Source organism: Pyrus communis, chromosome 15, assembly GCF_041283825.1.
Source record: "Pyrus communis isolate YQ-2024b chromosome 15, ASM4128382v1, whole genome shotgun sequence".
Classification (NCBI taxonomy): Eukaryota; Viridiplantae; Streptophyta; class Magnoliopsida; order Rosales; family Rosaceae; genus Pyrus; species Pyrus communis.
In genome coordinates this window covers 27,023,221-27,038,953 of record NC_142579.1, presented here as the reverse complement: position 1 = coordinate 27,038,953, position 15,733 = coordinate 27,023,221, and the positions used below count along the sequence as shown (strand labels likewise).

Below are 15,733 nucleotides of genomic sequence, written 5' to 3'. Positions count from 1 at the left end.
ACAGTCGCCCACAAAGTATTCGGTTCAGAGATCAATCTCTAACACTGCTTAGCCAGAAGAGCCTTATTAAACTTGGCAAAGATTTGAAAACCAAGCCCACCATCAGATTTTGATCTACATAAAATCTCCTTGGAGAACCAATGGATTCGGTTTTCACTCCCTTTTTGTCCCCACCAAAATTGGGAAATCAGAGCATCTAATTCGTTACAAAACGTAATAGGGAATTTGAAGAGATTCATTGGGTACGCCAGGATTGCTTGTGCCACCGCCTTAATCAAAGCCTTCTGTCCCGCTTGAGAGAGCATAAATTGTTTCCACCCCTGGAGTTTCCCCAACAGTCTGCCCTTCGCATAAGCTAATCCACATTTCTTTGACTTACCCCATATGGTAAGGACACCCAGATAGGAACAGGGATCGCCAACTTTCCCAATGCCCAAAATTTTTGTCAACTCATTCGATAAGGCCTGAGGAACATTACCTCTGAAGAAAGCACTAGATTTCAATTTATTCACCTATTGTCCCGATGCCAAACAGTAATGATCAATTAACTGGATAAGACTGTTGCAGTTGTCATGTGTAGCCATGAGGAAGATCAAAGTATCATCTACAAAGAACATATGGGAGATAATCGGACCTCCTGCATTCATCTGAACACTTTTAAGCCACTATCTATCACTGGCATGTTGAAGCATAAGGGAAAATACTTCACTAACTAAAAGAAATAAGTATGGTGATAAGGGATATCCTTGTCATAATCCATGCGAGGGAGCAAACTTGGAGCCAGGTTGTCCATTAAGTAGAATAGCAAAGTTGACAGAAGAAATACACCCCAAAATCAAACAGGCCCATTGTGAGTCAAACCCCATTTTCTCCATTACCGCCACCAAGAAGTCCCATTCCCCCCTATCATAGGCCCGTGCATATCCAACTTAATGGCAAGTTCAAATTTATTGGTAGCTTTTCGAAGTTTAAGAAAATGAAACAACTCATGAGCAATACCAATATTGTCTTGAATTTGTTTGCCAGCTACAAAAGCATTTTGAGCTAAGACATTCTTCAATCAAATTGAGACACACCCACCAACAGACCAAAAACTAGTTTTATTCATTAAATAATGTGTTTTTACTCATGTTAAATGAAGAATTCGGCTAAGCCATATAATGGGCAACCTAATTTGGTATCGAATTCGCCATCCACGAGATTTGAATCTAAGACTTCTCACTTTCAAGTGAAGAAGAATATCATCAGATTGGCAGAGCCTTACTAATTAAATAAATAAGGTTCATATAATCCTTGCCACCTCCTAGTTTTAGCCCAAACGACATGTCGTTAGCTATTCTTTTTGGAGGAAAAAGTTGGTGGGTTTTAGACAAAGAAAATAGTATTTATCAAATATAGCCAAATATTAACCTCTAAATTCAAAAATGTCAATTTTTATAAAAAAATTCAAATATATCCAAAATATCATTTATATAGACACAAATACCCTTAATTCATACAAATAACTAGTTGTTGATTAAAAGATTCTTGTGCCATAATCAAGTGGTGCTTTCACTAATTTTTCTAATATGCACACGAAGATTTTCTATTCTATAAACCTTAAAATATGCTTTTTGCACTTTCTAAGGACACAACAAATCTCTCAATTTACTACCACAGTCAATGATAATCTTCAAAACAGAATCCGGACACGAACAACACCCTTAATAATGCAAAGGTGGAAAATTAAATACAAATCACATATAATCCAAAGGAAAATTGAGATAAATAATGTTACAAAAATTGATAGTTCATTCTTCCATAAATATTCAATCGAAGGAATAAACTACAAAAGCAAAGAGAAAACGTAGACAAGGAAAAGTGCAAAAAATTAACCATATACACTCATCTTCGTTTTAAGGATGCACAATTCTTCACCAGTAGTTGATGCCTTCACTAGGTCTCCTCCAATTTTAAGGTTTAGCTGTAAGAACTCTTCATCTAATAAGGTTTTGGTTTTTTAATTTATTACGTTTAAAGTTTAAGGGTATTTGTGTCTATTTAATTGATATTTTGGATATATTTGAAATTTTTTATAAAAACTGACATTTTTGAAATTAGGGGCTAATATTTGGCTATATTTGATAAATAGGCCGGAGGGCTTCACATTGCGGTGGTTGAAGACGCAGGCAGGCGGCGGAGGGCTTCCCTGAAGTCCTCAATTTCCCGATATGTGATAAAACCATCATAATATCAAAAATTCCAAATGGCTGGTGTGAAAAATTTCATATTTTTCGCTCAATTTTGTTGCTAATTAGTGTATAATTACTGATTGTATTTAATTATATTTGGTATGATTTTTGCTGTGAAAAAGGGGATCAGAAAGAGAAGACAAGGTCTCTCTGGAGCTGACGGAGGAAATTATTCAAAGCATGGAAGTTGGTTTAGCTTTCAGAGACTATGTAATTCCTTTTACCTCTCTGTTTCTGATTGTTTTATTTAATTTTATCTGTTATTAATCTGAGTAATGGTTTGCATATGTGGGTTCTTCGCACCCAAGTTTGAATCCCCCTTCTGATAGATTTGAGTAGTTTAGAATATCGTTATGTGTTAAAAAGAAATAAAATTTACATCATTTTTTGGGTTTTTATGCACAGAATGGTAGAATTAGTTCATTGGACTTCCACAAGGCGTATAGTTATGTAGTGACTGCTAGTGATGACGAGCCTGTATGATGTCTCCACCGCAACATGCTTGAAGACCATCAACAGTAAAAAGTATGGAGTTGGTTTGGTTTGCTTTACTTCTCATCCGACAACTGTTATATACTCTTCCAAAAATGGGTGGGATGGTATGCTTTGCATTTTACCGCTTTCACCTCAACTTTTGTATTTGGTATTCATGTTTATCATCTATGACGTTTACTTATAATCGGTCAGATACTAATGTGATATTGTGATTGATTCATTCAGAATCCTGGAGGCTTCTCTCGTTGAATGACAATAAGTACTTGCGCTACTTCAAAGGCCATCATGACAGGTTTGGTTTTTAGGCTGGATTGCCATTTGTTTTCCCCCAGGGGTGGCTTTTAGCGAGCTTATATGTGTAATTGGAAAAATTGGTTTTGTATTTGTTTCTAGGGTATTCTCACTTGGCTTGTGTTCTCGCAAAGACTGCTTCAACTCCGGTTCTCTTGATAGAACTGTACTGCTATGGGATCAACGGGCAGAGAAGTGTCAGGTATTGGATGCAGTTTCGTACATTTAATTTAGTTCTTCAAATGGTTTATAATATGTACCCGTATTTTAGGGTCTTTTATGCGTTCAAGGAAGGCCTGCCACAGCTTATGATGATCAAGGGTTAGTTTTTGCAATTGCCTTTGGTGGATACATAAGAATGCTTGATGCCTGAATGTACGAAAAGGTTAGTTGCTTACATATGAAAATTCAGAAGTTTGCAGTTACGTGGACTTAAGCATGGCTGATTTGATTGCCTAACCTGTTTTATCTTGTTAGGGTCCTTTTGATATCTTTTCTGTTGGGGGAGATATGTCGGATGCAAATGTTGTCAAGTTCAGTAACCATGGGAGACTTGTGCTTTCAACAACCACAGGTGGACATATTCATGTCCTTGATTCATTCCGTGGAACACTAGTAAGTTCTCAACAACTCATTATTAATGTAAACAAATAGATAGACTCTGCACGGTTTATTCTTTCTAATATGGCTTCTCTATCATTATTGTTTAGCTATCCACGTACAATGTTAAGCCAGTCTCCAGCAATTCAACATTAGAGGCTTCTTTTAGCCCCGAGGGGATGTTTGTCATGTCAGGTATGCACGTCTCCTATTTCATTTTTTATGTCATGTGAGTAAGCTCTGGGATATCAATCATCTTCTTGGTTGCGCAGCTTTAATGACATTCATCTTTTCTTGCATAGTTTCTTGAGGGCTGCCGTCTCATTTTCGTACTGAGTTTCTTAAAGGCTGTCGTTTCATTTTCATGCATATCTTTTATTAATTAGACTTCCCAGAAAATGCTTTCCCTAGCATTCCCCATAAACCTATCCATGACAAAAATAACCTGTATGATCACCAGATTGATGGTTTCTAAACTTTTGGCAGGTTCAGGTGATTGTAGTGTCTATGCTTGGAGTGTTCGGAGCGGGAAAGAAGCAAGACAAATAATATTCTTTTTTCATTGTGTGTGCACCTTACACTTCTAACCGGTGCAACTTATGTTTGTAACCTATCCAGGTCACAAGCTGGAAGAGCACCGAAAATGAACCTCCAGTTATCAAATGGGCTCCCGGAAACCTCATGTTTGCAACTGGATCGTCCGAACTATCATTTTGGATTCCAGATTTGTCTAAATTGGGATCTTACGTTGGAAGAAAGTAGAAATTTCCGGTTATCTCACCGCAAATTTCTAGCACAAAGCAGCTCAAAGATTCCATTGAACCGTCAATTTGTTAGTGAAACTTGAAGTTACCGCAGGAGTTCCATCAAACTGTTGTCGTATATCGTCCTTTCCTCCAGGACCCCAGTCACAGAAAAAAACAATTGTACTTCATATTATGAGTCATTCTTTTTAACCCCTACAAAATAGATTCTGAAAGGGTTTGTAGATGCTCTGCAAGTAATGTCCTGGTAGTATTACCTTGCATTTGTAAAGTCACTGTCAGGGACCTGAATGTAAATTTTGCAGAATTATCACTTCCAATTTTGTGATAGTATGAGTATATATATATATGCTTTATGAGTATATATATGCTTCTTTCTTTCTTCCCCGACTGTAAATTGTTTTATGGAGATGAAGTGTCAGATCAGAGGTGGAGGCCACACTCACACTCATGACAAAAGAGGTGTTTCGCTTATGTTGGATAACCAGATGAAACCAAAATTCAGGGGAATTGTGGACGACGTCAGTCATCCCACGCGTGAGTTATTGCAAGTTGTTGATCGGGAGAAAACTTACATACACGACAATGTTATTATGATGATATCTCAAATCAATCGCATTGTCATGCATTTTAATTTTCTCGCATGGCATGGCAGTTTGTGATTGGATTAGAGATACTGCTACAATGAAATCTTCATTTTTACTTTTTCACTTAACAATGCCTGATTAGTTTGGGAGTATTGCAACGTAAGAATCTTTGTGACATGGAAGTTCTTCGGTTTGGGTTCGGACTGCAGTATAGGGTTACACTATGCAGATGTGGGGACTAAAAAGTAGCAACCGTTGGTTTGTGTGTATTTTACAGCCATGAATTTTGGACCTTGTTCCACTTTGAGCGATGAATTTTTTAGTTTGGTCCTTCAGAGTTAAGACCCTCTAAATATTCTATCACAATATTCCGTTAATTACATACCGTGCAAGCAATATAACTGATCAACTTTGAGGGTCATATACATCAATAAAATGTTACATTCACAAGGATAACTACAACTTGTTATTCTGATATTAGGTATGAGAACAAAGTTAAGAGAAATTACAACTTACAAAGCCTTCTAATGTACAAAATAAACGAAAACAATCCTCAATTTGACAGAATAATCGACAGATCTAAACAACGAGTGGAACACTGACACAAATTGAAAGTTCGGGGGATTCAAAACCAAAGTAAAAGTTCATAGAGCAAAATGAAGCAAAGACTATAATTCAGAGATCATTGCTAAAATATTCATGAAAAGTCAAGTTGAATTAAAATGCAAATTAAGAGGCTAATTAAGGAGTTATCCCTTCAAAGAGAAGAGGAGGAAGATAAAAAAAAAACCATGTGGGGAGGCATATGTGAGGACCAATTAATAGGTAAAAATCTTGAGCTCAACAATTCTGATAAAAATGGAAACCAAACCAACTTGGAAAATATGGATTTGAAACACTTTACATGAAACTGGCCAAAAAGCATGATGTATGTCATGCCTCATTTTGCTAGTTAGGGACATTACGTACTTGAAGTCACAGAAAGCTTTAAAGATTTTCTTCGATCCACAACTAAATCTTTTCTCTGTAATAATATATATATATATATATATATATCAACCAAGGAAGAACAAGAAGCATTGTCTGTAGTTACCTGATTGAGGCCGTACCCGAGTCGTATTATCCTCTTCTTAAGGGCTTGCATGCCCTAAACGACATTAGGGTTTCTCCTAAGCTATAAAGTTTGAACTTTTGTCAAACCAGAAAAAGGAATGCCATCCCACCCAAAATCTTGGTGATGGGGACCCCTTTTATGGAGGTGCCCACAAGGTGCTCTACCAGACGCAAGAAAACTGAACCCCAAAATTATGAATGTACATAGACTGATAGAGTGAATATGTTTCGGTTGGTGAATGTCTTTGAGAATGTGTGTCATCATGTGACTCATTTTCTTGTTTATTTACACCCGCATTTTATCTTTGTGCTTTGTTTTAACTCATTTCACACCCATTTGGTGGTGTTGTCTTTGGCTTCTCCAAAGTTGTTCACTTGCAGTTAAATAACTAGATATATACTGCAATAAAGGGTTCGTAACTCAGATAACTAAGAGCATTTATTCTTACAATTGATGCACTTTGTATATTAACAAAATATTGGACTACGGTATGCTAGCTGTATGGACATATACAAAGGTGTGAAATCAAATAATTATGATATCCAAATTCAGATCGACCGTCTTTGGCTCTTTACATGTAAGAAGTCATTCATTATTGCATGCAAATCATTATCTGACACGTATCCAAACATAACTCATTGAAATTACAAAACTAAAAGTTTACTTACGTAGTTGTGTCCTAATTGTCCTATTAATTAACTTATGAATGAAAGTGTCTTATGTTAAACTTTAAATAATGATTAAGTTTTTTTTTTTGGAGTTAGTCTAAATGGTGATAGCCGGTGTGTATTGATTTATGATTATATTTAGGTGCAGAAATTGATTCTTTTCAATATAACCGCAAAAGCACTAATCAATAGGTCATATGAAGAGGCATCTGGTAGGCTTTGTGAACTCACTTTTAGAACAAGTGCAGGGGGATGAAACGTTGGTCCAAATAATAAGATATGGCGACTAATTAAGTATTAAAACTTCTTTATTTTTTTAATTCTACTCTGCAAGAAGCCTAGAACCATGCAAGGTCCATGATAAAATTTGAGATTCACTCCATATCTTTGTGTTTGGAATTTGCGGATTTAATCATTTAATCTCATTAGCTCATTTTACTAGTCAACTTCACAAGAATTCAAAAACTTGATCAGTCCAGATCTCTTTTTCTCTCTCTTGAATGAGGGAAATGTCTTGGTTTGAGACTTCAAACACAAAGATCCGGAATGAATCTCATTTCCCATAATAAGACCAAATATGAACAAATATTACATTGTTGCATTTATTGGATCAACACTTAAACATTCTGTCGTGATTGGATTTATTTTAAAGTCAAATATGAACAAATAATTTGCAACTTATGTATACCAAAAACAAGAAGAAGAAGAATATTTTGGAATTTCCCAAGACCAAGAGGGTTCAAACTTCAAAATATATACTCCTCCCACTACCACTAGCTCCCGCCTCCACTTTATGAAAACGGCCGCATATACAAACACATTCACACACACTTTCATCTTTTTTGCCCTAACAGCATGTCTTTCTATATTACGTTTTTCTCCACGCTCCCATTTCATATCATTGGCAAATCTTTTCGACATTACACGCACATGACACATGTGTATACACAACAAACCCTTAACGTAAAGCACTGTAGTTTACCCTCCAGTTCAAGGGCCCCAGCTTAAATTTCTGTCGAGATATTACGTCACACTTAGCAGTGCAGGCCTTTCAGATTGAAATCTCCATCTACCATCATCTTCTTCGTGATCTTCTACTGATGAAGTTTTAATTAACTGGTAAGTGCTTGAAAATGACTAGGTCATTTATACATTATTTAATTCGGTGAAGGTGACTGCATACCATTCTCAGTAAAGCTTGGACCATTGGATCATGTTCTTGCTGACGATGAAGATTGAACAATATAAACTGACAAATTGCCTAATTAATGATGACTTATATAAAATGGATTCACTGTTACCTTTACATCTTAGACCATTAATACGAGATCATGTATAAGACTTTTTACATGACTTTATTAATGGCCTAGAGAGTTACAATGACCATGAACCCGGTTCCATGAAAATCCTTCTGTTACCTTTTTTTTTTTTCCTTTCTGTCAAATGATAGATTTTCTTAGCTTAGATGTTAAATTAACCACCAACAAGATTCAAACTCACACTGCAAAAACTCAACTTTTTTTCCACCACTTGCAAAGTCTTTCTCCTACTTAACATCTCTCTATATTATGAATGAATCATGGAATTATTATTATTATTATTATTATTATTACTACTGATTCCATGCATCTTGATTAGCAAATAATTATCATGGAATATTCACGGGAAAGGGACAACTAAAAGTTAAAAGTAAGCTAATAAATCAGGAGATTAAGTTCTTTGCATGACACGTGTCAAAACCCAACAACTTTTGACGTAATTAAATAGCTAAAGCCAACAAAGCCTTAAAATATGTAGGAGTTAATCATATATAAGATAGTAGGGTAGTAGCCATACTGATCACAATTACAAGCTGATCATAGATTAAGATATTATAGCAGCTAGCTTGCTAGAAGTAATTAGAATTAGAGACATGGAGGAATAGTATTATTACATATAATTAACATGATCCGAAGCAATCAGGGGTCATGTGGCTGTAGGAATTGAGGCTAAGCTCAAGGGAAGTGCGAGACCCACCATCGTTGCCGCCGTCGGAGCGGTACCAGCCGGAGTAGTAGCCTTCCATGGAGGAGGACTTGATGTTGCCAAAACCATGGATGTCTTCACCATGCATGGGGAAAAGAGGGAGAGTCTCAATCTCTGGTGAAGCTTGCTGATTGTAATATTCTTCTTCCGTCATGTTTTCTTGATCACCAAACACTTGTTTTGATGGTGATTTCTTGTCAAAGATGGTGTAGGGTGAGGAATATGGATCGACACCAACCCATCCAGGGTTGTGATTAAAATTATTATAATTAGATCCACCAACATGACCGGTGCTAGTACTTCCTCCAGATGATAGCGAGCAGTCCTGCAATTAACCCAAAAAGTAAAAAATAAAATGTAAATTTTCTTACTAACAAATGATATAATCATCTAAACTGTGGGAGGGATCTTTAGTGCAGAGGGGGAGAGTACACTGTTCTAACCAAATTGGCTAAACGGGTTTGCAAATATACATTTTCAACTGTTGTTATCATTTTAGTACCAGGAGTGGAATAGAATATGTACTGTTTTATTGGGGTCCAACTAGTTTGGCTTAACATGAGAAATGGGGAAATTTATTTCTAGTGCTTAAAGGAAACAAAGGGCCAGAGGTTTTCTTCCTTAATATAGGAAGTTTCAAATCACTCTATGATGTTTTGTGTTGTAGATAAATTGATGATTAAACTTGCACTACTGTGCTCACTTGGGTGCAAGTATTTTCATTTCTTCTTGCATTAATTCATTATTGTGTATGAATATAAATATATATATATATATATATATTTACAAATATAAACTTACCCTGAAGCTCTTCTCCATGGCCATGGATCCATACCCATAGTTTCCCATCTGTGCCCCAGCAGAAACATTCACACCAACTGAAGAAGAAGATGCAGAAGAAAACCCTGCATATAAAATAAACCAAATAGTAAAAACTAAAAAAAAGTAGGAAAATTTAATAATTTAGTTAGTGAAAAAGTCAGTCTCTAATTATCTAATTAATTAACTAATTACCAGCTGGTGAACCAGAAATGTTGGAATACTTGCTGTGGTGATTAATGGGTAGTTGTTCATAAGCAGCAGCAGCAGTTGCATTAATATCAATCCCAAACCCTGATGATCTTTGCCTGATATTATCGGCTTGCGGTGGTACAGCTGGCATTGGTGGTGCTGCGTGATTATCAGGAGCAGAAGAAGAAGTGAATCTTTTCTTCTGCCTCTCACGAGCTTTGTGGTTCTGAAACCAATAGAAAACGTTCTTGCCTTCGATCTTGCCGTACTGTCGCAGTTTAGCAGAGATCCTGTGAATCTGCTCAGCGCTGGGTGATCTAATGCCATTGTTGTAGTATAGGTCTTTCAAGATTTTTATCTGATCAGTGGTGGGTGTCCACCGCGTACTGCTTTGCCTGCACATGACTCCGCCCCCCTGCCTGTTGCCGCCATCTAGTAGTTCATTTGGGTTTTGTTGAGGGTCCATTGAGAGATTCTTTTGATTACGAGCGAAATTTCTACTCTAAATTATCCTAAGGTATGAGAGGAGGGTTTGAACTCGAGAGACGGTGTGATAGAGAGGAAGGATATTACAAAAGGAGGCAAACAAGTTGGAGTGATGAGGAAGAGAGGATGAGGGAATGAGAGAGAAGGTAGGTGAGATAGAGAGAGAGGAAGTACATGAAATTGAAAATAATGTTGGGATTGGGGATCAAAGGGTTATAATTAAGAGGGGGAAGGGGGAGGTGAGGAGGGGCTCATGGAGAGATGAAGGGAGGAAATCAGAGAAATATCTGAGAGAGAAAGACTGAAGTTGACAGAGGGATAGTAGAGAGTGAAAGGGGTTCATGGAAAAGGGAAGGGACAAAAGAGGGATTAGAAAGGGAGGGCATCAGTGGCATAAAAATTACTTGGTTGAAAAGGCATGACCAAGAGGTATACATGAAATTATTATTTTTGATGCACTTTTTGAGAGAGAGAGAGAGAGAGAATAATATAATATGATATGATGATGAAGTGATATAATGGATTGGAAAGAAAGAAAGAAAAGAGGGTTCTGAATGAATGAATGAACGGCCGGCCATAAAAATGATGGAGTGAGTGATTTAGAGGTTCTTCTTTCAATGGGGAGATCAATATATTTCAGTTCTATTTTATTATCTTTAGGCGAAGAGAGCCAGCTAGCCCCAGAACCACAAAGATACTCCTGTACTTAGCTAGGGTTGTCATGGGCAAAACTGTAAATTGAACTTGATGAAGTACTTCTCTCTGTGCCTTACATATAGGTTCCAAACTGTACTTTGAGACCCATTAGGGTTTCTATTCTTTGGTTCTTTTACCCCACTTTTAAGCTCTCATATCTTCTCTAGGAATTCCAACCTACAGTAGTTTGTAGTAATGCTAGAGCTTAGGCTTGGTGCAAATCTACTGTGACCTATATATGTACATGTCCTGGGCCGAGATTATATAGGTGGATATATTATATGCAGCCTTGAAGAATAACTGGAGAAGTAGCTAGCCCAAATACAACATGGTAATCAATGCAATTTACTCACAGCTCCTACCTAGCTAGCCTCTTATTGTTCATCTTCGGGCTGGTTTGGTATTGCTGTGCTTTGAAAAAAACTGTTTCTGATGTGCTGTGAGAATAAGCTCATTTTTGCTGCTTCACGTTTTCAACTTTCGTAGTGTTCGTTATTGTTAAGGTAACATATGCATGTACTGCAATTTATACTTTTGATTGAAACTAATGTTTTTACCCTTATGAAAGATTAAGATCAATTATATGATCACAATGCTATTGGTGAAAGAGTAGTTATATATGATCAACAATAGAATTTTATATGTTCTTTGAAAGATCATGACTAGTTTTGCACATTAGGATAACGGGTCATTTGTTAACAAACCGTTTAGCAATAACCTTTTTACAAGAAACGATGGAGGGATTTAGTTGACAAAAAATCAAACAATACAAGAGGGTGCCATAACGGGTACATATTCTGTACTGACCAATTCCTTAATTTAGAGAGCGCAACCAACAAATGAAATAAACCACTACACGGCTTTCTACAAACACGAAGAGAAAACAGTAAAAATATAATGCAAAGACAGTAGGCACAACAGATGTGACATCGAATGCCAACCCCTGTTGAGCAATGTATGTTAGAGAATGCTCAACCCGAACCTGAAACGCTCGTAAAAGCATTGTTAACGGGTGAACCGTTGACGAAAACTTGATTTTAAAACTAATCTATGATTTTGACTTATACTTTTTAAGAACAAAACAAAGTATCACAATAATACTTCACAGTACATAATACATCCCAATAGATTCTTCAAATAAGAAGTCCAATGCAAGAAATACATAAATACATCTTGAACATGCATGTCATTACAAGAAAATTTTAAAAACAAGTCCGAGGCTAAAAATAATGTTAGCATCGTCTTTCAAAAACCAAAGCATTCTTTGATTATCTCTTCAATGTATCTTTAGTTGTGTGGAGCATGAAAAAGGAAGAGGGAGTCTGAATCATCATCTAGATTTAAATTTAGTTAATTGCCTATGAAATTACTATAAAAGAATTTTTCACAAACCCCAGATTTTTATTAGGGGTGTGCGAAATACCATCAAAACTAAAAATGTTGTTAATTTAACATATATATTAATCTTCTTTTAGAAATATTATCAAAATTCATCATGTGTTGCGTACGCGAGCACTTTTCCATGTGTTTTTCACCACTCAACAATGACGCACCAGATTACTTAGAGTAAGAATTTTTTGTTAGTTTTGACCTGAACCCAACTGTTATCTTAGCTCTTGTACTGAGTGGGTACAACTGTTATCAACCCTAACCGATACGCTTCAACTAAACAACGCAATTTTTTGTGCGAATTCGTGTCTTGTTAACTGTTCAGGTACAATCTTGCTATTTCTATGGATAATTGAAGATGTGCCTGGTTATGCAAAATTTAACTTATTTTTTAAAAGCATAAACCCTAGAATGAAAATTATGTACATATCACTAACCTGCTGTTTGCAATTTTTTTTTTTTTTTTTGCGGTTGCACAGTTTGCAGTATTTTGCTCACTCTGATCATTTAGTCTAGTAAGGAAAAATGATCTACTTGGATGAGATCCTAATTCGTTGCATATACTTTTGGTGACGAAAACAAGGTATAGGGGGCGACACAATATTTGGGGGCCTCTTGTAGTGCCTATTGTTGGAAAATGACGTGTGACTGAGTTCAAATCTCATGAAGCACAATCAAATAAAACAAACTTAGTAATGTTGTAGAAAACACGATAAGTAAAAAATTATACTTCATAGCTCTAACATAATAACTTATTGAACAAAATTAACCAACTAGAATTTAATCATGCAAACCCTAAAAACGTTACTGTTATAAACATACCTTAACTATGAAAAAAACCTTATTAATTAAAAGAGTGTTGCACAAGCACAAGTGTAGGAAGTGATGATCCTATTTCTGTACAGAGATGGAGGGAGAGATGTGAGATGCGGATGATAGAGCAAATATCAAGGAGTAAAGTGCAAAAGAAAGAAAGAATTCAGTGGTGTCATCATGTCTGTATAGTCCTTTATGCTACGGAGCACGCGTTTCAAAATAAATGCCAAAGCATTAAGTATGGTGTGTGTCATGGTTTCTGGAGCTCTCTCATGCATGCATGCATGTCTCAGTCTCTAGGATCATCATCAAAAGCTTCATCATTCTTTGCCACTGCCGCTTTGTTTCTACCATCCTCTCTCTATAATTCTCACATGCACACGCAATGTACCACACTCTATACGATATGAACCCTAACCCCAACTGGGTCTTATATCCTAATACATAATTCATATCAACATTCCTCGTTAATCCCATGCATCTTTGCTTTGCAAATAAGAGACTAACCCTAATCCCATAAACCTCAACTGCGTTTTATGTGAATTAATAGCCTAATTCAGTAGACTTATAACCCTAGCTAATGCCATAAACCTTAAACATGTACCCTACCCACCCTCACCAACCCTAGTGGCTTTCATTAACATTCTTGTCTGAGCTAGCAAGAACTTGTGCGTGTTAATAGTCACCTTGGCAGAGATCGAGCCCTAAATCTATATATTGCTAACTTATGGGAACTTGTATTGATATTAACACGACTATGAGATCATTAAAGACCAACAGAAAATTAAGGAGGCAGTTGCATCTCTCTCTTTTTTCATTGGATAACTATTTTAATCTTGTCATTCATTCTCATTTTATTAGAAAGTTTTCAATACTTTACAACCCAACAAGAAGAAACTCTACATCTTTCTCCTTTCTAAACTTTTGGCCAAATGGGCAAATGGAAGCATTAGTTTTACACTTAACTTGTACGTCTTTATAGTTATATTGATAGAAATCGAACCCTTAATCTATCACATTGCTAACCTATGAGAGCTTGTATTGATGTTAGTACTGCATCTCCTTTTTTCCTTGGTTCACTAGTTTAAACTTGTTCAAGCTAATCGTATGTTATCTAAGAAGTCCAATACTTTACAAACCAACAAGAAGCAAGTTTACATATTTTATCCTTTTACACACAACTTTTCTTTTTGATGAATTTTACACAATATTTTGGCCAAATTGAAGCATTCTTTCTTGAATTCAACCAGTCCCAGTCCCTTTCTCAGTAATCCTTACTGACGTTGTACATGCCTATCTCTCTTCCTCCTCCGTCTCTCTCACATTTCAATTTTTACAGATTGCATAATATGTTTGATTTTGACAGTACTATCATCATGAGATTTCCTTTCCTTATCATGCATTTACATGGAGGGTTTAGGACTCTGAGCCTCTCTCTCTTTCTCTCTCTCTCTCCAATTAGCCAAAGCCAATAGGAGGAGGAGATAGTCAGTCTTGCAATTCTTTGATGATCAACTTTTAGACTTGATTTACCAGTGAAGTTGTATATCTGTCCCCCTTGTTATCCAAAATTCTGAACTGCTTACCTAATAATTGACTGGCCTTAGTGTGCTGTGCATAGCCGCTGTGAGTACACTCCCTTTTCTTTCGGGTAATCATCTTCGGATGTCATTTTCTTCCCATATCTCTCTCAAGATACATCTCAATAATATCACCCCAGATCTCTCTCTCTCTCTCTCTCTAGACTGCCATAGTAAGTAGTCTCATTCTCTTTTTTATTCCTTTTTTTAAGTCTAAGACAAAGACTTGCAACTACAGTTCTAGACTAAACCCTAGCCACAAGTTTCTCTCTTAATTCATATTCTTGTCCTTGAAATATTCATTCATAATAAGGATCCATATATATACCAAAATTATGTTGTACTCCGGTTTAAGTATCTGATGAATGGAGATTTAGATGTACAGTTAATAATCCAATAATCAAGATTCAAACAAATATAGATATCTGTAGATATATACACCGATGCATGTACACTACAAAATCCTATACAAATAAGTGCAATAGTGCATTTCATTTTAAATACTTTTTTTTTTTTTTTTTTTTACTATGTTGAATATATGCAAGCCAAGAAACTTGCTTAGAATAGTTAGAATCTCTCACTTATTATATGAATGCTATTTGCCTAGTAGCTGCCTGGCTAGGTACACAGGCTGCTACTGCATGCTAGAGCTTCTGAAGTTTGATGGCAGCTGAGCGCAGTTTACCTTTTCATGTGGTTTAATATGCTTTGTTTCTACAGAACACTAGGGTAGTAGGTATGGGACCATGAAAGCTAGAGTGGACCCCACGCATATGTGTATATATAATTGATTTGGCATGTAAATTGAGTATTTGTGGTTTTATTGGACCACAGCATTAGACACTGTTACGTTCAAACCTCTCTGTGTTGAGGTGTTTTCAATTTTCTTTTTTTTATTGAGAAATAAATATACGATGGTAGTATCCGCATACTTATTTCTTTTTTAATTTATTCAATCTAATTAAAAATTAAGATAAATG

At 36.2% G+C, this 15,733-nt stretch overlaps 1 protein-coding gene and 1 pseudogene across 2 annotated transcripts; one reads left to right on the top strand and one right to left on the bottom strand.

Moving 5' to 3' along the window:
• The first annotated feature begins 1,901 nt into the window (after window positions 1–1,901).
• Window positions 1,902–4,515, top strand: LOC137711624 (protein ANTHESIS PROMOTING FACTOR 1-like; annotated as a pseudogene). The gene is made up of 11 exons (XR_015956141.1): window positions 1,902–1,939; window positions 2,163–2,252; window positions 2,354–2,441; window positions 2,637–2,830; window positions 2,952–3,018; window positions 3,120–3,219; window positions 3,289–3,402; window positions 3,495–3,632; window positions 3,728–3,812; window positions 4,104–4,153; window positions 4,236–4,515. The product of XR_015956141.1 is annotated as a protein ANTHESIS PROMOTING FACTOR 1-like (transcript).
• A 3,948-nt stretch (window positions 4,516–8,463) lies between these two features.
• LOC137711720 (protein WUSCHEL-like) lies at window positions 8,464–10,463 on the bottom strand. The gene is made up of 3 exons (XM_068451004.2): window positions 9,790–10,463; window positions 9,577–9,680; window positions 8,464–9,100 (listed from the first exon to the last, which is right to left on the bottom strand). The coding sequence occupies exons 1-3, from the start codon at window positions 10,250–10,252 to the stop codon at window positions 8,690–8,692; spliced, it is 978 nt and encodes a 325-aa protein (XP_068307105.1). The 5' UTR covers window positions 10,253–10,463; the 3' UTR covers window positions 8,464–8,689.
• Between the last annotated feature and the right edge of the window lie 5,270 nt (window positions 10,464–15,733).

What these genes read in the sequence shown, in the direction of transcription:
- LOC137711720 (XM_068451004.2), bottom strand. Translation starts at nt 10,252, where the DNA reads ATGGACCCTCAACAAAACCCAAATGAACTACTAGATGGCGGCAACAGG. An exon ending in CATTTCTGGTTCACCAGCTG is followed by an intron (nt 9,681 to 9,789) that starts GTAATTAGTTAA and finishes TTTTATATGCAG; the next exon opens with GGTTTTCTTCTGCATCTTCT. An exon ending in CCATGGAGAAGAGCTTCAGG is followed by an intron (nt 9,101 to 9,576) that starts GTAAGTTTATAT and finishes GGTTAATTGCAG; the next exon opens with GACTGCTCGCTATCATCTGG.